This window comes from Cryptotermes secundus, unplaced genomic scaffold (genome assembly GCF_002891405.2).
Source record: "Cryptotermes secundus unplaced genomic scaffold, Csec_1.0 scaffold1260, whole genome shotgun sequence".
Classification (NCBI taxonomy): domain Eukaryota; kingdom Metazoa; phylum Arthropoda; class Insecta; order Blattodea; family Kalotermitidae; genus Cryptotermes; species Cryptotermes secundus.
This window is the reverse complement of record NW_019737409.1, coordinates 79,973-103,549: the sequence shown is the minus strand read 5'-3', so window position 1 is coordinate 103,549 and position 23,577 is coordinate 79,973. Positions and strand designations below refer to the sequence as shown.

At 42.6% G+C, this 23,577-nt stretch overlaps 2 protein-coding genes across 3 annotated transcripts in view; both read right to left on the bottom strand.

The window, feature by feature from the left end:
* Positions 1-20,431, bottom strand: part of LOC111870413 (LHFPL tetraspan subfamily member 2 protein) — a 48,063-nt gene extending 27,632 nt beyond the window's left edge. Inside the window, exons 1-2 of one of the 2 annotated variants that reach the window (XM_023862691.2) lie at positions 20,318-20,431; positions 2,656-2,728 (exon numbers count right to left, since the gene is read on the bottom strand). In XM_023862691.2, coding sequence (XP_023718459.1) covers positions 2,656-2,671 — 16 coding nt within the window. In that variant the 5' untranslated portion in view covers positions 2,672-2,728; positions 20,318-20,431. The remainder of the gene's footprint in view (positions 1-2,655; positions 2,729-20,317) is intronic. The other variant, XM_023862692.2, reaches the window with a different exon arrangement.
* On the bottom strand, positions 10,474-11,205 carry LOC111870416 (probable peptidyl-tRNA hydrolase 2). The gene has a single exon (XM_023862696.1). It carries the CDS (start codon positions 11,203-11,205, stop codon positions 10,474-10,476), a length of 732 nt encoding a protein of 243 aa, XP_023718464.1.
* Positions 20,432-23,577: the final 3,146 nt, after the last annotated feature.

The following is a 23,577-nucleotide window of genomic DNA, read 5'->3' as shown; positions in this document are numbered from 1 at the left end:
GATCAGTTTTCAAGGAAGGGATTAATGCTGCCTCTTTTGTTTTCCTGCTGCGAAGTTAATGAAACGGAGACATTGAAACGTAACGAACCGACGCATGGCAAGGCGAGAATTTTGAAGAAAATGACCTTGACCTATTTCAAGCAACAACACTGTCCAGATATACATCTGCAGCGAGTCAGTCAAATAATGATTTCTTTGTTGGGCTGACACAGAATTTTGATGTGATACTGATAGGACAGCTGCGTCCCACAAAATTCTGTGAATTTCCAGTCTGAAATACTTCACCCGTCCAGTTTCCTGCCCAAGAGTTACAGTGGCGTCCAGGGCGTGAAGCTGACCACTCACCTCTATCTGTTGGGGCTGAAGTTATGTATATCTGGAGCTATACATCAGATCCCCCATACGTCTCCATGGATTGGTGCTCAATTAAACACAGGGATAGAGTTATTTTTAGACCTTTTTAATAGGCCCGCTGATTCAGTATTTTATGTTTGGTTTTATTATGTGGATATGTATGTTACAGCCTGTATCATAGACTTAAACCTGAATGTGCCTTTTTGGGCTTAAATATGTGTGTGTGTGTGTGTGCGCACGCGCGCGCGCGTTCAAGTTCTCTAGTCCCGTGTCAAATCTGTAAGAAGCATTCTGTATTGTGACGCCATGTAGATTCGTGTGTGGTTACCAACGTTTCCGAGGTACCTGCGTTCTCCATCTTCAAGGCACTGAAGATGGAGGCACCCATTCAGGAGACGGCTCGGTGTCATAACCTCGAAGACCATAATCTTCATTTTCATAGGCCGTGAGAACCTCAAGTCCCTTGACATATAGACATATACCTGTTTGAAAATACTCTACTTCCATTCGTCCTGAAGAATCGAGGAAACCCTCAGTACTCTCCTAACTGTGTAGTCAGTCCGGGATTTGAACGAAGAACCTCGCAGAAAAAAGACAAGGAGCGGTCTTCTGTGTTGTAACGCCGTGTAGTTCGTATAGAGTCTGAAGTTCCAGAGGAACATATGTTCTCCATATTCAGTGTCGAATGATAAGCCTGGCAAGAAACCAGCAAATGCAAATGTCTTCGACCCTGAAGATGGAAGTGGTATATGCTTCCAAAACGTCGGGCTCTGTTCGAGAATACATGGTATTACAACTCAGAAACATGTGCTTTTCATTTACCGCCGTGAGAACCTCAAATCCAATAAGAAGTCAGCTTTTAGGAATTATTTTTAATGTTTCTGTGTCACACCAGCTTGTGAGGTTATGTACCGTCGAACGAGGGACGGAGACTAATTACGATCGCTGAATTGCAAAAGAGAGGGGAACTAATTATAATCTGTTCTAAGGCAAGTCCCCCCCCCCCCAGAGGGACTGTGGGGGGTCGCACTTGAGCACACAAACAGGCTCATGTTGAGACAGTGGTGTGCTGATCAGATCGATTCAGCGAAAGTAAAACAATTGAGGTTCTAACAGCGTTATATAAAACGTTCTATCTTCTGGGACATAACACCGTATAGTCCAGTAAAAATCAATTCATGATTCGGAGGAACATATCGCCTCTATCTTCAGGGTCGAAAGTAAGTCAAGCAAGAAACCAACACGAAACAAGAAGCAAGTTTTACAAGACTGCATGGCATTATATCCCAGGAGATAGAACTGACTGATATTCGGTCATGAACATATGTATTCAATTCGGGAGATAGGCCGTCTTGTTCAGGAATTCAATGCCGGGATGGTACCTTAAAATAGACAACGGCTGCTTGTTTCCACGTTCTTGGTCACTTAATGTTCCATATTTTTACACCCAACGGGGGCAGCACAGTAGACCGCTTTAAGTAATTCACCATCATCTCAACTTTACAATGCAAGGCGAAGGACCATCTCGTTGAAGAATGCCAGTGATGTTCCCTTCCCCTGCTCCCTGTTACGTCCTACAGAAGAACCTCGTCTGATACGCGCCTGCATAGGACCAGCAGCTACTGCGGTTAGCACAGAAGCTACGAAATATGGTAGTGGAAGTCCCTGCCTTCTTCCAGCCAATCAAATCAGCAGGGGGAGATCACAAAAAATATGCTACAAAAAATTCAATTTCACAATGGTAAGGAGGGGTTCGGCCCACACCAGCCCATAGTTTCATGGAAGGTAAAGCGTTAGTCGAACTGGAGGTTGAGTAGCAATTGTGTATTTTGTTTGTTTAGATGATCTTTAGCGGTTTGCTGGCCACCACTGCATGACTTTGCTCTGCTCAGCGAGGCAGGGACCCAAGAATAAAAGTCAGATGCTGTACGTGATGAGCGTCACTTTTTTCTAGGTTCGTGTCACAGGGACGCCGTGTTTGATACAGATATGCCAAGGAGAGTGTAATTATGCATAGAAGTTGTCCACCCCAACTAATAATTAATCATACATGCTGGATAGTGCTATTTTCGTTTACATAAATATGATTCTTTCCCAGTATACATTCAAATGTTCTCCCAAGTAGACACTTTCGCTCAGGTTTCCCAGCTAAAATGTATACACTTGTCGCCTGTTTCATGGCCCATCCGTTTTTCTTGATCTAGTAACCATAGTGAATAGTGAACAGTACTATGTTATGATGGCGCTTCTCATTATGCCGTTCCTCCCGGCCTTCCGTAATGTTCTCTCTTATAAGCTCACCTACTCCCCTCAGCATTCCGTCCTCAGAGAGCCTCAGTCCATGGTTTCACCTCAGAATGGCAGAATCTCGCTCCTATGTAAAACAACAGGTAAAACTGTAGTTGTTATTTGCCCTATTTTAATCTTTTAAGTTAGAAGACAGGAAAACAAAATATGTTGATATAAATGGTAGCAAGTATTCCCAGACATTAATTTCCTTCTAGTCAAAGTCACATTGCCAGTGACGGCCAGTCAGTCAGTAAGTCTTGGTCCCGAGCCTCATATGGGGCTCATGACCAGATATTTATTACTGTTTGACAGTTAAGGTCTTGTTTCTATGGAGCGCCCTCTCTGACGAGAGGACGGGTCTGTCTTTGCTGCTGACCCTTGCGAGCGCAGTCTTTCTCCGGGTCCGAGTCCCTTGGTACTCACGACCATATTTTTCTGTCTCAGATTTGAGACTTCTCTTTTCGTCGCCTCCTACGACTCGCAGAGACACGGTGGAGGTATTCGATCCCGCCTCCACACGGGTGTAGTTTCCTTCTACTTTCTTCCTGAACGCAATTTTGATTTGTTACTGCAGTTCCCACTGCCAAAGGATTTTTTTAGCTGTCTTTATACTCGTATTATTTTTTGGTCCTGCATTCTGGTGACTTCACGTGAACATATGGCCTACCGTTAGTTTTCTCTGCTAATCCACCCTCTTAAAGATAAAGTTAAAGTTGTCCTTGTGCTTAATTGTTTAAGCACTGCAATGCGAAGACGTATGGGGGAGTGGATATTCTTAACTTCAGCACTCTATGGAGGTGAGTGACAAGCTACACGCCCAGGCCGCTTTAAACCCACCCTCATGCTCGAACTAATAGAGCTCTACTCATATTACAAGGCCCGCACGTTTGCGACAAACAGATATCAATTCGGAGAAAAGTTAAGTTTTAACGGACTTCTGACCTTTCGGGTTTAGTTTTAATGTGAACTGCCTCAAGAAAGAAGTGGCGCTGTAACGGCCTTCTGACCTTCACTGGGTCATGAATGTGGTTCATTGTGCACGATACTGAATCATGATAAGGCTAGCAGATATTCGACGAGCGAGAACTAGCCCCTTTACGTATTTTCCGATCTCCTTGTTTGAGGCAAAACTTCTTACTTAAGCTGTAGTCTTTCTGGCCTGTTCCTGCTTGGATAGATTCTGAAAGAAAGAATCCTTTGGACATTTAGTGACGCTCTCCGTGTCTTGGCGAACGGCTTATCAATCATGTGGCTATGACCTAACCTTTATTTACATCAGTAGTTCGCTAAGATGGACCGCCTTTGTGGTCTAGTGGTCAGAGGCCCTGGCTACAGATCTAGAGATCCCGGATTCGATTCCCGGCGCTACAAGATTTTCTGAGAAATAATGGGTCTCTAACGGAGTCCACTCAGCCTCGAGAGGATAATTGAGGAGCTACTTGAATGGTAAAGTGGCGGTTCGGGTCTAGAAAACGGCCGTGGGAATCGGTTGCGCTGACCACGCGACACCCTCTATCCGCAAAAGTTGGCACTAACTTCGCCGACAGGCGGCGGTCACTCGGTCAGTATAGTTCGCTTGCGACTGAAAGCCACGGAGTTCAGTGGTTTTTAGTTTAGTTTGCTAAGATGAGCAACGAACGCTGATGGAAAAGGAAACCAAGACACCTTGAACAGGAGGAGACTGGTCTGTCACGAGACAAATTTCAATTCGAAGTTCTTAATAAAATATTAATTTAAGTCTTCGTCAGATGTTTACAATTTTAACCGATTTATGTGACTGTGGATGGCTTACAAGCGCTACAGTTTCAATTTGAAAAAGTTAATAAGAAGTGCTATTACTCGTGTAACACTTGGGAGCCGGGATAGCTCAGTTGGTATAACGACTATGATACAGGCTGAAGGCCGCGCCATAGCTCAAGCGGTTAGTCACTGGCTTCCCAACGCGGCAGCCCGGGTTCGATCCCGGGTCTGGTCAAGTGGGATTTGTGGTGGACAAAGTGGCGCTGGGGCAGGTTTTCTCCGAGTACTTCGGTTTCCCCTGCCAATCTTCATTCCACCAATTGCTCCACAATCACCCTCACCTATCATCTGCGGCTGGTACAATAGGCCAGAAGTGGCCGCAGTACAAGGGACTTAGTCCCACCCCACTAGCAATAAAAAAAAACCACAGGCTCGACTACCCAGTAATTGGGATTCGATTTGCGGCAAGAACGAGACATTTTTCTCTTCTCCACTACGCCAAGACTGGCTTTAGGGCTCACTAAACCTCCTATCCAATGGGTACTGAGAGATTTTCCAATATGGTGAAGAGGTCAAGGCTTAAAGCTGGCCTCTCATCTCCGTCCGCTGCTGAGGTTAAGAATGCGTATGCCAGTACTTTCACATTTCCATACGTCTTCATGACGTGTTGCTTAATTAAGCACAGAGACAACTTTATCTTTTTTTTTTAACAAATTTCTTATAGAAGCGGGTGTCATGTGATATGGATTAACTCGAATTATACAATTTGCACCGAGAACGTATGTACTTTCAGGCTGCAGCAGAAACCAATTAATGCGTAATGATTTCTCAGTTGAAAATACACAGCATTACGGTCATATCTTATCAGATTCGTCAGAAAGATGCAACCATGACAGGCTCAAGACACACTTGAGTGTAGCGATGCCAATTACGAACGAATGTTTGTTAATGATCAGGATTTGAACCGAAGTCTGTTTACGATGATCATGACGTGAGTTATATCGCTCTCATAAAGATGAGTGGAGTCCCATGAGACACTCTTTTTGGAGGCCACAATCGCACCCCTGTGGTTCTGGACGAAATATTGGGAATCAGCATGCCCGTTGAAAAATATGTGCAGCCAAATATATTCCGAAAAGTGTAACTGAGGGTTGTTACCAACCCCCCTGTCTCCTCAGCTCCTTCGGTCTCCTTCGTACGACATTCTTCTCCATATGCTCTCATTTGCATTACAATTTTCTCANCCCCCCCCCCCCCGTCTTAGCATCCAGCCTCGCACCGACGCGTCCGCAGCGTGAAGCTCCACACTGACCTCCATTAGGTACAGTCAGGTCTGTTGTTACGCGATTTGGATATAACGCGACAGAAGTCTGAGCGATCAGTTTTCCATACGGGTCCGTTTTGGATATAACGCGATATACACGTAAGTATGAGCGATTCGTATTCCCATAATGGGCCCATTTTGGATAAAAGCCAATGGAAGTTTGAGCGATCCATGTTTTCATAAGGGGACCGTTTTGGATATAATGCAATGAAAGTGTGAGCGAATATTGTTGGATATGACGCGATGGAAATACACTCTATCTAATACATCTTTGAGGATGTGTCATCATCAGCCTGAACATTATTTGTAGACATAAATATTTTAATAATTTCATCGAGGTTGGTATAAAATTGTGCAACATATGAAAGGCGATCCCCGTGAGCATCATACTGGAGGCTTCGTTGAAAGCACAGGAATTTTCTTCCGTGTGGTTGTCTACTTACGGTGTGGTGGATGTACCCTCAAAGATATTTTAGACAGCGTGTGTTTTCATAACGGCGTCCATTTTGAATACACTTCGATGAAATAGTAGCTGTCAGTGTTTCATAACGAGGGTCATTTTGGATACACGATATGCAAATACATAACAGAGATCAGTGTTTTCGTACTGGTGTGCATTTTGGATATACCATGACGGAAGTATTGACAATCATTATTTCCATGGCAGGATCCATTTGGTTTATAACGCGATGGAAGTATTAGCATATTAAATTCATAAGGGGTCGGTTTTGGATACAAAGCGATGGAAGTACAATATTAGTGAATTGTTTTCATAACAGGTCTATTTTGGATATAAGGCAACGGAGGTATTATCTATCTGTTTTCATAATGATGTCAATTTAACTATAACGCGATGGAAGAAAAATTAACGATAATTATTAACATAACAGGAGCCATTTTGGATACAGTGCGACTCAGCACGTGATAACTGGGCACGACGTACCATGGAAATACGATGTAAGGGGAAGAACGGTTCAGTGTTTATTCTGATGAAATCGGCGGTTTTATACAGCGATTTTCCATGTCAAGGGAAATTTCAATAACGCAACAATTGCATTATACTCGTGGCAGAACTCACTACATTGGGGTCTGCAGAGCGTGGAGCTGTACTTCAACCATATACATATATATGCTCTCGTAAAACAGGGGAGCGAATGAAAGTCGAGAATCAAAATCGAAATGCGATTATTGACTTACATCGTTGGTTCACTTTCTATCATATCGAACTCGATAAAAATCATTGGACAGTGTGAATACTGTTACATACAGACATGACGACACTGGTAGGCGGTTTCCAAAATTCTTTATTTGGGACGCATTTAAACTCTCCTAACGAATGAACAAATGCAGTACATATTACGAAATGTTACATAGAGGAACATTAATAGCAGTTGCGCAGAATATTTCGATAATGATGTGTACGTGGGAAAGAACTAGGCCTCTCCCTGCATCTATTTGTCAATTAGAGTCAAGTTTGTTCTAAAAGCCTGCTAGCATGATCAAACACAAATTCTGCAACACTACTGTTAAATTTCTGATTGTGATCACACATAATAAAAATACGTAAATTTTGGTTTTGTCCTAGATTTTTTAGAGGGGGTGGTTATTTTACGACGCTGTCAGTTTCTAGATCATGTAGCATTGAATAGGGGGTTGAGAAATGGATGTCATATTGGAAAGGATTGGGAAGGAAGCGGTAGTGGTCTAATCTAGGTATTTTTCCGGCATGTGCCTGGAGCGATTGAGGAAAACCACGAACATCCTCAGTCAGGATAGCCGATGTCACGACCGCCGTTCGAGCCGAGCACCTCTCAAATACGGGTCAAGAATACTACCTTGCGTCACTCTGCTTGATCCTAGGATATTATAAAAGTTTATCTGTCTAATATCAACGCCACGAGTGTTTCCGCATCAGTTAATTATATCTGTAGGATCTGAAGTTCTCAGAGCGGTGGTTATGAAGATCTGTATCTTCTTGGATCCACGCAGCCCACTGAAAGTCAACCGATGTTTCGGAGGAACATAATGTGACATGCCAATGCATTGCCAGACGACTTGATAAACACACCGCGAAACGAGCATGCAACAATAGGAGTAATTTTTATAGCTCGTTGCTAGGCAACAGCCAGCGCGACAATACACGTGACAATAATATCTCCTTCATCTTTTGGATTGTAGAGTAACCAAAGCAAGAAACCATCATGAGGCACGTAACAAGAAAAACTCTCCTTACTCTTCAACACTGACTATGGAGGCGACATGTTTCTCCGAAACGTCAGTTTTTTTCAATGGACTTCATGGCGCTATTCTATCGCATAGAGCTAGTCCATATCTCCGGTCACTTGCACTAGTACAAGAGAGGGTATACAAATCATCTGCGAGAGTTGAGACAAACATTAAAAACACAAAAAAAAAAAACTTTACACGTATGGGGCCTGACATCACGGTACTATCAGAACAGATGTCATCACTAAAGATATAAATTCTCTGTATGGTAGAACACACAAAAAAAAAAGAACACAATTTTCCCACTTACTCTACAATGGAAGGAGTTGTAGTTTTTTATTTCAACTGCGATAATGGGAGTCCAGATGGTAGATCAGTCAGCCCAGCTTGGGCGTCTCTTCCATCTGGACCCCTGTTATCGTAGCAGACGTAAAACAAGTACAACTCCGTCCAGTGTAAACTAAATGGGAAATTGGTGTTTTTTGTGTTAGTACCATACAGAGAATTTATATCTCAAGTGACATCTATTCTGATAGTATTCTGGTGCTAGGCCTCATATATGTGGAGTACTTTTTTAAATATTTCCAATGTTTGTCTTAACTTTCTCAGATGTTATATGTTATATTTTAGCGTCCTGTTACACTGATTCATATCCATGGTTTATGCTAACCGTCTTACAATGTATATACTTTTTCACATTATTCAGATGATTTGTGCTTTGCCTGGTTTGTATAACCCTATCTTGTGTTTGGTGCAGGTGTCCGGAGATAGTGACTAGCTATATCGATTGGCCCCAACTGAGTAGGTTCCACCTGAAGACGGAGACAGAATCCAGTCCCCGAAACGTCGTGTTTCAAATAAAAACAGGACGATGGATAATGTCCAGAAACACAACAGTTGTATGAACAGTGCCTATTTTAATAAATATATGTACTCGTATATTCCTCAGGTCCCTCGTAATAAAATTCCACACATATGCTTTAAGAGTTATGGGTGTAGTAGCAGATATTGAGATCACTTTTCTACTTAGTTGTCTGTCCTCTCTCACCCTCATTCTTTCTGAAAAGTGCCAGACCGATTATCCACAATTTTGCAAATATCCGAAGCTATAAGGTATGAGCATACGGCATTCCACTATCATCTTCACCTTTCTCTTCTGTATAAATGAAATCTGCCGAGCAAATACGCTTATAAAAATAGATAAACAGTTGATATAAAAATTAGAGCCTGAGAGAGGACCAAATTCGTTACATGCACAAGATACATTTATATCTTCACCGCTTTCAATATACTGTCATGTGTATGTTGGTACGCATGATGAGAATGAAGAGTTCTAGTTCGGATGATTGGATTTATTAGCACTTTGGTTATGATCTCTCTTAATTACACTTAAATACAGCGCTATCGCCTATGTATACACGTTTTAGGTCACCGTTGCACACGAACTAGAATTCTCTGTTTCCACTAGTCATCTCCTAGCAACGGATCTCAACACAGAAACTATCACTTCAAATCACTATGAAGGCTTCTTGTTATTTCGGCTTCAATCACTCTGTACTCCACTGTCCTAATCAGTACTCAATCTACACAATTCGCTTAGGATAGGCTCAATTCTCATGCTTATACTCTCAACTGTTGAATCCTCCTGGGTTCTCCACTTGGCTCCGTTTGCGTGACTCCGCCACTACTATTTTTCTCTACCAGCTCAAGAATTCTAATCACATATATAGCCGTGGAACGGACATCGCCCAACAGTAAACATATATCACGTGACCCCTACCCACTGTTGCTCTAGGGTGTCACCGCACATGCGCAGCTGACGGACATGCATGGAACACATGTCACGTAACGGCCACCGACTGTTGATGTGTGATGTCACTGATCCTACTCCAACTGCCGGGCATATGGAAAACACAGCTTGCTCTACTGTTGAGGTTGGACATTGTTTACGGAGGCATTGCATGGCAACGGGCTGCATAACCTCCTCTGTTTCTACTGCTGCGAGGAACGGACAACACAGAAACCTCCTCTATTGTTGGGTAACCTAGCAATCTACTGTTTATCGAGAGTTCGTCTTCGCAGTAACTTGTTTACCATTCCTTGCCTAGCAATGGGTGTACATGTAACATTGCTCTCTCATTTGTCCCGAATAGCCTAACAATGCATCACCTATTCTTCTTTTCCTAGGTCTCAGCTTGTCTGTCTCACCTTCCTGCACATGACCTACATAATTTCCTGGCCAAGACTAGCAGGTGCATAGAGCCTCTGAAGGCTGTCCAATGAACAGAGCTGACCAACTGGCATTATGCTAGTAATAATTTTGGTAATTCAAGTTACTGCTGTCATTGCATTAAACTATCAGTAAGACAGTAAGTAATGTTTATGCAACTCAAAATTGTCTTGCACACTGTCCAGCATGGGTGTCTATGCACTAAATGGTAGCACACAGAAGAAATACTTTCTTGTTACTCACACTGATAACTCTATTTTCCAGTCTTTTTGATTCCATACATGAGTTCACACATGACACATTCTCTTCCTCAAAACAACTTCAGATGTCCAGAGACTGTGTCCACAAGGTTGACAGGTCCAGGGCCAATCCCCAGCACAGTTTTGGAGCCTGGATCTACCTGGGTGAGTCCAGTATCACATACAAGACTTGTGATGAGCCCCTGGCTGCGAGCCTTGTGGGCAAGTTCCAGTAACTCACATTCTGTTTCCACTTTGAGCACTAGCTTGGCCTGCCCACATGCTTTCCATAGTTTGAGAATGGTGGGTTGGAGGTGCAAGGCCTGTTCGTATGCCATGACTGCTGCATGGGAACACTGAGCTGCTGCTTTTCCCTTTTCCATCTTCAAGTCTGTTCGAACAACGAGAGCCAACTTGAAACTATCTTCACCACCTCCGACGGGTCTAGTAACTGCAGCTAGATTCTGGCCCCAATGCCGCTTCTTCATTGCTCCAGAAGTTTCCACTGCGGCCTCTTCCTTAGGGACCTCCCGATGCTCTGCTCCGGACTCCATCTTTTCTGGACTTGGCTCCATTTTCTCTGGATTGGTCTCAGTTGCTTTTTGGCAGGCCGTTTTATCTTTTTGTTCATACCTCATGTTTGCTATCCAGGCATCCATCTTCTCTTGGAGGGCATTTACTGTGATTTTAAACTCTTCTTGGTTGGCATCGATCCGGGTAACAAGAGTGCCTTGAAGGACCTCGAACTTCTCATTATTGTCCTTTGTCATGGCTTTTATCCTGGCCAGCATTTCTTCTTTCATGTCCTTTAAATTTGCCCATCTTGGCCTCCATTCTGGCTGCAATTTCTTGGTTGGTTTTCATATTGGCGTCTGCCTGTTCCTGGTTGGCGTCCATCTGTTCCTGCATGGCCTTCATTCCTGCTTGGTTGGCGTCCATTTTAGAGGCTAAAGAACCTTTACGTGTTTCCATCGCTTCTTGCATGGCTTTCAGGAGCTCCAACCTTTGTTCCCCTTCCATAGTGTGGCGGTATAATTTCTACTGCAATATTCAATCCAGTAATTCGATCAATCCAATCCCACTTCTGACACCAATGTAACGTGTTTGGACGACTGGAGACGCGGTTTGGTTTAGTAACTGGTTTATTTTAATATTTACTAGTTGTAACTACACTAACACTATTGCGGGTTTACACAATTTACAATTACTATACACTAATCTTCTCAGTTTATCTGCAGTAGTTTCCACATACTGATAACACAGGAGCTTTACAAGTCTCACTGAATTACACACTACAAATCTCGCTGGACAATAGCGCATATAAATTGTTGAAGTCACACAATAATTCTTAACTGGTTGACTTATCAGCTATCACTCATTATCACTGATTATCACACATAAAATCTTCTAGTCACACCTTAGATTTTCACAGGCAGACCTCCTATATTCTTCTGTACTCTGCATGCTTCTCCCATAACGCGCAACTAGCTCCGACTCGACTCTTCAACTCAAAGTCAAAGTCAAAGTCACATTGCAACTGACGGTCAGTCAGTCTGTCTGTCTTGGTGTCGAGCCCCGGCTGGGACTCATGACCAGATGTTTCTTCTTGTAAGAAAGTTACTGTCCTGTCCATGTGGGGCGCCCTCTCCAACGAGAGGTCAGGTCTGTCATTTGTCAGTCATAGTCGGTAGTATTAAGTTCATTGTCAGTATGTAATTTATTTATAAGTTTACTCTTAATATTTACTTCTTTGTACAATATACATATACAAGGCCTCTTGTCAGTCCAGACTCAGTACAGCAGACTGTGCCCTATTTCTAGTAGTATTCGCCACAATGGTAGTCTAGTCACTTGAACGGTCGTATGCCTGACCGCCGCCAAGTTTAAGCCTCTCATACTTTCTATGTCGGGCTTTGCCTTGTCCAATATTGCGAACAGTCTCATTATCATGGTTTTGTATGACTGCTGCTTGTTGTCTGCATAATTTTGTTATATAATTTGCCCCAAATTCCCAGGCGGGACTAGCATAAGTCATTACGGATCTAATGAGGACTTTTTGGAGGGTCAATACTCCGACTCTTAGGAATTCCATTTCTCCTATGAACTCTCAATCGGACAAGCGGAAAACGCAGCTCGCTTCACTGTTGCGTGACGTCACAGCCTAGCGTGGAAGAGCGTTTACCGAGCGTTGCGTAGCAACCAGCTAGGTGGGGTGTATGTGATGTCACTTGCGGAAACGCAAAGGTCACGTGACCCCTACTCACTGTTGGACAATCCAAGCGTTCATAGAGCTGTCGCCTAGCAACGCGCCGATACAATCCGCAAAGCTCCCGTTGCGCGCGTTCCCCGTGGCCTCTGTGGCTCAACAGTTCCTGCATAGAGCAAATACGTTACAATACACATAGTTTATACGTATGAATATTATTCACTTTTTTTAAACGTTTCATGTTATTGAGGTTAGGTATTTTGGTAAAACATTTTTATTGCAGATATTTCCTTCGAAATTTCGATGGGCCTTTTGCAAGTAACATACGCGCCGTTTGTCTCAAGCAATCTGTAATGTTTCACACTCCTTACTCAAGGTTAAGAGATGCAACAGTATGAACTACGAACTGGTGCACGGAAGCAGGAATTTGCCGTAGAGACGGAATGAAATCACAGACGCTCCTTCAGAAAGTCAGCCTCGCATCAGGTGGAACTAAAAGCTGTAGGAAGCCGCTTTTCTAAACCAAGTTTTGGGGACTAGAAGACTTCATCATGCAAGTCTCTACCATATAAATTAACGAAAGAGTGCGTGCTGCCTCTAGGTTCCTGACACTTCTCCGCGTGAAAGATAAGCGTACAGAATACCAAATAAGTATTTTACCCTCGAGTGGGCGTTAGGACATGAGACAGACACCAAGTAGACTTCGGACAAAAAGAGACTCTCCGGTGTGCTAGTAGTATTGCTGAGCGCGCAGCCTTAACTGGATTATCCTACTGAATACAGGCAGGCAATATCACAATCTTTCCTCACTCACCCCATGATAATCTTTACAGCTTATCATTTAAAGTCAAAATAACAGTCGAAGACACAATCAAAAATATGTTCTTTCATAGGCATGAAAACAGATAATTTTATTTTCAGTCTCTCTCACGTTGGTAGCGTAGGTGGTTGAGGTACTATGCTGCAAGCCAGAAGGTCACGGGTTCGATTCTCGATGAGGTCATTAGATTTTTCAATTGACCTCTCCTCCCAGCCGCACTATTGCCCGGGGTCGATTCAGCTGCTAACAGAAATGAGTACCAAGAAACTTCCTGTGGGTAAAGGTGCAGCCGGCGTGTAAGGCTGACAACCTCATCGCCATCTGTGAGCCGACTGTCTAGAAAATTTAGGAGCCTCGACGTTTTAAAACCCTGTGGGCCTCCACGGCCTGTTACAGGGATAAATTTATCTTTTTACCTTTACCTCACGTTGTCTTCCCGAATAATTTTATGCAGAAAAGTTTAGGCCCTTCATAAATTTAGTTGCAGTTGGTTATAATTTTAAAATGAATTTCCCCCATCATGTTCTTAAAAATTTAGCTTTTAAAATATTTTCTTCCTAATTGTAAAAATCCGTATTCCACCGTTTGGGAATAAGATTTTTATAAGTTCATCTTGAAAATAAGTTTCAAAACGAGCAAACTGAATACAATAAACTTTGTCCTCAGAGTATGTCTAAAGTTCGTCAGCTAACGTTACAGGCCTCGGGGAATTCCCTGTTGACATGTGGGTGCGCCCATTATATTATTAAGGAGTTCGCGATATATTTTAAGGTATGAAAATAGAAAAGCTATCACACGCAAAATGAGCCACACTAGGGAAGACTTTCGTACGACCGACAATTAATATAGTAATATCGACAGCAGAAACGGGAATGTGACAGAATATTTGCCATTCCAAATATTGGCTAGAGCTTTTGTTTGCTGACAGAGGGTTCTAGTATCAGCTTTCAATGTAACATTTTATCGAAGACCAGTGTGTAATTTTGAAATGGAATATATGAACAAAAGGGCGGACGGACATGATATCATTATGCTTTCAATTCATGCACTTGAGGCTAAAGCAAAAGTAATAGTCGAGTTGTCCCTGTGCTTAACTAATTAAGCACAACGCCATGATGACGTAGGGGGACTGGTTGAACAGACTCAATTTTTCTTTACCTCGGCACTCGCTGGAAGTGAGTGGTCAGCTTGACGCCCCGACCGCTTTACTTCCGGCGAAAGAGCCCCCGTTAACCATTGCATAGGAGGCTGGTTGGGCCCCAAAGCCGGTCTGGACGACTTGGAGGAGTGAAGGTTCTTGCCCCCACCAAGATTCGAACTCCGACCACTTAGTCGTCCAACCCGTAACCAGTCGCTATACCAATTGCGCTGTCTCGGCTCTATACACTTCAGTCTAAAGCGCATACAAATTTTAATCGTTATAAAATTGAGAGGGCCCCAGTTTCTGGTTCGATAACTTTGGCTGAAAGGTTGCTGAATTTACTGGGGCCGATTTATTGCGTGTTCTTTTCTTTTTGTGGAACAAAACAACAATAAAAAAAGAGAACCGCAGAGAGCAGAAAAGAAACAGTAAGCTGTACTTGAAGCGCAACAGCACTTCAGCATTTCTAAGTACGTGTAATATCAGAAGAGATATACTCTCAGTCAGCTTAGATTCTCGTAAATATCAGAATACAATTCTGTACTACTAGTCCCTTAACATCCAAGAATATAAGCTAACGAAGTATATACATGAAACAAAAATTCTCAAGAGAATATTTGAAACTGAAACAGGTATAACGAGAAACGCCATGGTTCGCACTTCACAAACTCTGCTGCCTTAATAATGAAATCAAGATTGATCGGACATATTAACAAAGCAACAACAATAAATATAACACACCTACTCTGTTGGGTCTGTTAAAAAGCTAACCTCAGTCACTGGACAGCTTATGTCAGTATCACTATGGCTACGTAAACACCTGAGACCAGTCTTTGTCAATGGGAGATTGTACATTTTCCTGTTATCTCCTATTGATAAAGCCTGATCTCGGGTGTGTTCATAGCTGTTGTTATACTGACATGGGTTGTCCACCGACTGAGATTAGCTCTCTCCAACGGAGACAACACAGTAGGTGTCTCCGACGAAACGTGTTCTTGTGTGCTTTTTAGAATACCGGATGATAGACAATGCCCAAAAACTAACAATCATGAGTGTACACAATTGGTTTGAAATTTTTTGGACAAAGACCATGGAAGAAACAAACGTGTATGGATTTATCACTGATAATACTTTGAATGATCAAAACGAAGTGAGCTTTTAAGGCGTGAACTGGATTAAACCGGCTCAAAATGGGTGAGCCTTTGCAGGCAAGTTGCTGAACATTGAGTTCCATTACAGCAGGACATTCTTCAACAGCTGAATGCGTGTGCACTGCTTGTGGAAGATCTTTGATTGCAAGTTGGTCTGCTGGCCGGTGCTTTTGCTTAGTTTGGTTTGTTTAGTGGTGGCTGTGTTGGTTGCATGAATTGAATCCGTTGGCTCATATAACTAACTAACTTCATGGAGCTGAGCCTTCCTTGAGAAGACGTAAGCTGTGCTGCTACTCTAGAATTTTCCAACATTTCATGGAACCCGAAAGCCCATTATAGTGTTTACAAGAGCTCTCCACCGGTCCCTATCCTGAGCCAGATCAATCCAATCCATACCACCCGATCCAGTCTCGCTAAGATCTGTTTTAATATTATCCTTCCACCAACGTCTAGGTCTTCTTTCTGGCTTTCCAACCAGAATCCTATAGGCATTCATCTTCTCCCCCATGCGTGTTACATAAAATGCTTATCTCATCCTCCTTGACTTGATCATTCTAATTATACTTGGAGAAGAGTACAAGTTATGAAGCTCCTCATTATGCAGTTTTCTCCAACCTCCTGTCACTTCATCCTTCTTCGGTCCAAATATTCTCCACACCCTGTTCTCAAACACCCTCAATCTATGTTCCTCCCTTAATGTCAGAGACAAAGTTTCAATTATAGTTTCGTATGCCGGCTCATATGATTTGGTTTAATTAGTTATGCAGTTGCAAATTTTGGTGGTGCCATTATTTGTGTTGAAATACGTGGTTTCAGAAGGCTTAAGGCTTTCCCAGCATTTCGGTGCTCATGTGTATCCCGGTTCTGGGTAATGGCACCATGTAGTTGTGGAGTGCATTGCTGACGTTTCGGGTTGATCCGGCTCGAATTTTGGCTGTGTTACCGGCAATCGTAAGGGATGGGTTTCATAATTTCTCTCTTTCTCTCAACGCGAATGGTGGGATAGTACCTTCACATAGGACAAGAGGTCCTCCTTCCACACCCTTAGCTACATGTTATTTACGAAAAACTTCTTATTTCAAAGAGTACGGTTTTCTGTGCTGTGAAGCCGTGTAGTTCGGAAGGGAATCCGACGTTTCAGAGGGACATATCACCTGCACCTTCAGGGTCGAATAGTAAGCCAAGCAAAAAAACAGCAGAAAATTGTGGCAAGCGGAGCTCAGGTAGTTTGGCTTACTCTCGACCCTGAAGATGGAGGCAGTATGTTTCATTGAAACGTTGGGCTGTCTTCGAACTACGCGGCGTTCGTTACAGATGGTTGTATTATTCATAGCCGTGAGAACCTCAAATACAACAGTTTTACACATCTGAAGATCAGTCGTTAGGTAAGTAGCGAGCTGATTCAAATATAATAACAAGATAAACGCCAGTTTGGTCTAAAATTCTGAGAACGGCCGACAAAGTATATCACCGTATCTCTCGCGCGCCCTTCTGTAAAAAAAAACAAAGAAAAAAAACTCCGACACACAGGAGTACATCTAACTAATATCTCATATTTCTTTTTAGTGGTTGAACGGAACAAAAAGAGCCTCTACGTCCGTATCGGCGGATTAATGAGGGTCATGGCTATTGTTTTGGATTTCAGTGGCTCCTGCTTGCATCACTGACATATGTATTATTAAAGTCCCTACATGCACTGTCGACCGACTAATGACCACGCGGTCTAAGGCATGAAGTCTTCTCTCTGTCGAACACTGGGATCGTGAGTTCGAATGCAACTCAAGACATGGATGTCTGTTTGCATTTATTCTGTGTTTGTGTTTTTCTGTGTGTAGGTAGTGGCCTTGCGACGGGCTGATCCCCCGTTCAAGGAGTCCTACCAACTGTGTGTAGATTAAGAAACTGAAAAAGCAACCAAGGCACACAAGGGATGTAAAGCCATAGAGAAATACAGTAGAACTTGGTTATAACGTCATCAAAGGGACCTAAAAATAGTGTCGTTATAAACGAATGTCGTCGTAACCGAAATGGGCACTTCCACAGTAGCCTTATGTTAGTCACGTAAAAATCTACCAAAAACCGAGTTAAAATGTTGCATTTTTTAGTGAAATACGTAGTTAAGTACAGACTAACGTAACATTAACGTGGAATTGCCCAAATGTGTAATATCAAAGACATATTACAGCGCTTTTCACTGACAATACACACCGCACTAATACTGTATATTAAAGGTAGGCCTACTCACCAAATTACAGTAGATTACATCAATTGTTGTGCCTTACTGTACCTAGATACGAGTACAGTAATCAGTTATCTTCATCTGTTTCCTGTTACTTGCCCAATACACACTTTCTAAATTACTTTCAATGTCCATATCAGAGAAATTCAGGAATGAAAATGACGTTACATACGAGGTTGATGCATTTGTGCATGTCGTACTAAGCAAGGTATAAAAACAGTTGCTTTATGAGGAATTAGTTCGTACCATTGAATATGTGACGCAATAGACAAGGTGTCGCAGAAACCGATGTTGCTATAACCAAGTTTTACTGTAGATATGCACTATCTATGACGTTTTACGTGTGATATTACTAATAATGAAAGAACAATAGAATTGTATTTATTTACGATTCAATGAACTACGCTTCCAGTAGCCAAGATTATGTCTATAGTGTCGACTGGCAGGATGTGATTATGTCTATAGTGTCGACTGGCAGGATGTGATTAACGAATTTTTACTAATGCGAAAGGTGTATCTGAGGTACTATAGTAATTAAGCACTACTCCACAAGACTATGGGGAGTGAAGGTATAGCTCCACCATTCCTAATCTCGACGCTAGATGGAGCTGAGTGGGCAGCTTCACGTCCATGTCGCTTTCTCTCCAAGGAAAGAGCCCCCTGTACCCGTTAAATAGCAGGCAGAGTGGGCCTCAGAATACATCTGGACACTATTGAGAAAAGTTTACTGCCACTAGATAGAACCCCGATTCCTAGGCCCGTAATCTGTCGCTATACCTATTTGTCTATCGCGACGAGACCTAGACGTAGATAGGAGGGTGATATTCAAACAGTGACGACATGCACTGGGTTCATCTGGCTCAGGCTAAGGACCTGCATAAGGCTGTTTTGAACATGGTAACAATCTTCGGGTTCTATAAAATGTTTAGAAATTTCTTGAAGAGCTGCATGGCTGTTATGTCTCAATAAAGGCTCGGCTCCGTTGGGTTAACACGAGTTACACGTGCAGTTTGAATCGATTGCAGTAATCAGCCTAATATTCATAAGGTAAAGTTATACCTGGGCTTATTTAATTAAACACCGCGCCATGAAGACGTATGGGGAGTGGAGATACAGCTGCATGTTTTCTTAACCTCGTCATTAGATGCAGGTGAGTGATCAGCTTCACGGTCCTGCCGCTTTACCCCCGGGGAAACAGCCCCCTGTACCCACTGTATAGAAGGCGGGGTGGGACTCAAAGCATGCTTTAACATTATGGAGAAGAGATAAATCTCTTGCCTCTATAGGGAATCGAACCCAGACTCCTCGGTCGTCCAGCCCGTGTCCTTATCACTATACCTACTGAGCTACCCCGGCTCTATCGTTACACAAATACGAATCAATGAATGTCACGGTGAAACGGTTAGCATTTCTTCTTTGTATTTGAAACGCCCCTGCTTCAAATCTAGGTCCGTAGGCCGTAGTTTTCCTCAGTCCACCCAGACGTTAAATTAGGCCTGGATCACTTCATTTCACATTCTTTTTCAGTTCGTTATGCACTGATGTTCGCACTATTCTACGCTACAGGCTTATAATATGGGTTATTTAACGACGTTTTCAATAACCCATATTATAAGCCTGTAGCGTAGAATAGTGCGAACATCAGTGCATAACGAACTGAAAAAGAATGTGAAATGAAGTGATCCAGGCCTAATTTAACGTCTGGGTGGACTGAGGAAAACTACGGCCTACGGACCTAGATTTGAAGCAGGGGCGTTTCAAATACAAAGAAGAAATGCTAACCGTTTCACCGTGAAAATTGCTGGCTTCTAGAATTTGACGCCGTGTATTCTGGTAGATGCTTTCCGACATTTCGGAGGAATATATTATCTCCGTCTTTAAAGTATTCTTTGGTCTTGAAGATGGAGGCAGTATGAGGCTTCAAAACTTAGCTAAAATTTACCAGGCTATACTGCATCACAGTCATGTTCATAGTTACCGCCCTGAAAACCTCAAATCTCACAAAACAATTATGAAGATTACTGGCTGCTGGAATGTGACGCCGTGTAGTCCAGTAGATGTTTATCGACGTTGCGGCTCTATTTTCGGTGTACTCTCCTCCGAAACATTCGTAAACATTTGCCACACTACATGCCGTCATGTCCGAGAAGACAATAATTTTCATAGTTACCGCAGTGGGAACCTCAGTTATACAAAAAGAACTATGTATCGAACTGGGTTCTTTTATAATTGTACCGACGGGGCGTCATAAGTAGTTTACAACTATTAAAAAAACACGACGAGTGTTTAAAGTATTCGATCTCCGGACACTGGAATACATGCACTGACTAACGCAATATGTAAACTAGTATTACTTACTGAATGTAGATGTACACTGACAAACGCTTGAAGATGGGCAGCTGTTATTGCAGCACAGCCTCTATTTCACAGCATGTCTGCTGCACGCACGCGGCCCACTGCCCACTCTACGGCTGTTGGTAGCCAACTGTTTCATGTTTCAGCTTACTGTCACATCCATTCTTCCCTTTTCCTCGCCATCCGTTCATCCATCTCTGTTTTCATCCTCACGCGCCTATTTCAATAGCTTCCTCTCACTAACTTCGCTCATTCACCCTCCCTTCGTGGTAACCATCGACTACCAAGCAACCCGAAGAGCCACACCCTTACAGAAAACGATATTTACTTTGAAAATATACATTGTATTTCTTTAATAGTATCTGAAGTGAAGCAGACATGAAAGAGATAAGAAATGCGTACAAAATTTTAGTCGGATGATATGAAGGGAGAAGATCTCGGCGTGGAGGGCAGGCTATTATTGAAATGGAACTTAAGTAAAAGTAGACTATGTTTATTTGGCGCAGGATAGGACCCAGAGTCGGACCATTATGAACATGATAACGAACCTCTGGGTTCAAGGGTGCTGCCAGGATTCTTTTTCAGGACGACGGATGGGGCAGAGCAACCATAAAATATGCTTACAGACGAACGTTTAAACAGTTTAAGACTATTTATGCTGAAGAGGGCATTGTTCTGGGTTGAAGAGCCATGTACTTCCTAAGAAGTCCGACATTTCAGAGGAAAATATCACCTACATCTTCAGGGTAGATCCTGAAGATGGAGTCGATAAACTTCCGGCTTTTCGCTAACTACACGACGTTACACCCCGGAAGACGATATTTTCTCATAGTCACCGCCATGAGATACTCAAATCCAGCTGTTTTTCTGAGCGCCCTAGAGCATTCAGAATTGAAGAAGAACCTGTCGTTAAACAATTTTTAATTTACGTAGTATCATTTGGAATGTTTCCGTCTTTCTTATTTCAATTTTGATATTTTCCACCAAAAATCAAGGGGAATGGAAAATTTCTGGCTTTTATCTTCCTGCCGGGGCCCATGTGTGGAGTCCCTAAAAGATGGGTAATTTGTTGGTTAACTGAATGATTATTATATTCTCAATAATGAATCTTGCCCGTCGATTTAAATTAGTTAGCCTACTCCCAAATTTTTCCATTATGAATAGAGTAAACTCTCGCCAATCCGGTTTCAATTAATCCGGATCGAAATATCGCAGTTGAGTATATACTTAAGAAGACACGTGGGATTTAGGAGCAAGAGAGATTAGAGCAAGAGGACTTTCAGACTGTGCTGAGGACACCTGGATAAATTGAAATCGCCCAAGAAAATACCTAAGACTGGCTTGAGATGGATGAAAGAGACCCTTGATTTCAGCTTCTGACAGAGGAGGGAATTGCTGAAATGATATTTTTTATCCATTTTCATCAGCACTAGCTGCTATTATTAAATGTTCCGATTCTTTGTTTCCTAAGTTTTTTAAGGCTATATATTGTTTCATTAATCCGGATGACCTCCCTCCATTAATCCGGATTAGCGAGGGTTTACTATATATTAGTGGCTGACTTTTGTGATAGTATCGAAATATTAATTCGAGCTACAAACTTATCGGTTGCAGCAATTTGAAAACAACGGTCGCCACTTTCGTGCACTTTGTGCCACTTTTCTTTTGACACGATGATAGTTCAGTTGACCAATGTGATGACCGCCCACTATAGCTTGAATTTCGAAATTCTGCTATCGCAAGCTAGCAGACAAGGTACAAGAATAACAAAATATTCTAAGCTTGTCGCCATTTTATCTCTCTTCATAGCACTTTTACGGTTACGTGAAGTCTAAACTGTGAGGGTGGCCTTGATCGGGGTGGGGATGGTTACAATATGTTTCAGGGACCGAGTGGATGTTACGTCACTCAAATTTAATTGCCTTTTCCCTACGCCTATCTCGTTTCAAGAGCTATGACGCATGAGGGGGTGGGAGGGTATGAGAATCCCGGCGCCATCAGTTTTGTGCTCAGGGACACACTCACCACCTCAAGAGATGTCGCTGTAAACATGGAACGACCTCATGTTTGACGGTATTAGAACTATGAGGTCGGAATAAGATCTGGAAGTGTGCGACGAAGGTACGAGAGAGAGTCAGTAAATAGGTCCCAAATGGATATAAAACGTAAAACATAATATTCGAACCTGGAAAAAATATTTATTTCTCGACATATCCTCTACCAACATTGATACACTTGCCACATCTCTTTACCAGTGCTTCGAAACCCGCAGCATAGAAGTCTCTTGGCTGTTGTCTTAGCCACTTCCGCAACTCCGTTTCAAACTATTCGTCATCAGCTAAATGTTGCCACGTTTCTAGACCATGCTGCAAACCGCTTTACACGAAATACACTTCCCACCATAAGCAGGAAAGGTTTCTTTATGAATATCCTTTGCATTGAGTACTTTTGCTCGAAAAATACGAACAACGGTATTATACTTCTCAAGCACGGTCTCCATTTTGACTACTAAAACCATCCTCTGAACATGCGCATACGCGTCTGTTAACTAGACTTTCATGTAGCTGAACACTGCTGCTACCTAGTGATACACATAGAAAACCTATTATATCCAGTTGACAAAATCTTCTCTGGATACCAGTTGAGTCAGTTGGTTGGAGACAGATGGTCCATGAAACAGCTGTCCTTTGTAACCAATTGACACTGCTGATGACCGAAGAAGAATGAATTCAGATTTTGTTGAGGTTGGTAATCGTGCAGTAAGCTTAGGAAGATGTTTAAATATTATTAAAGTGCAGTGAAATTTGAGGGTCAGGTTTCGAAATACGACGGGATGTGCTGGTCCTTTCCTTTAGAAGACGGTTAGCCCCATAACCACAATCGTATTTTATGATCTTAATCTCCATGTTGAAATATATGGGAATTTGAAACATATAGAGAGTTGTATTCACAGCACTTTGGCGAAACTTCTCTTCTTCTCAGTGCCCAGACCGACTCTGCGGCCCACCCAGTCTCTTATCCAAAAGGTACTGGAGGTAAAGCGTCCAAAACCTAAAGCTGACCACTCACTTCCATCTGGTGCTGCGATCAAGAATGGTGAGCTATACCTCCACTCCTCATGTCTTCCTGGCGTGGTGCTTAATTAGTTAAGCACAAGGACTAGCGTAGTTGGCTGAGGCACTATGCTACAAGACGGAAGGTCGCGGGTTCGAGTTCCGATGAGGTGGATTTTTCAATTGACCTAATCCTTCCAGCCGCACTAT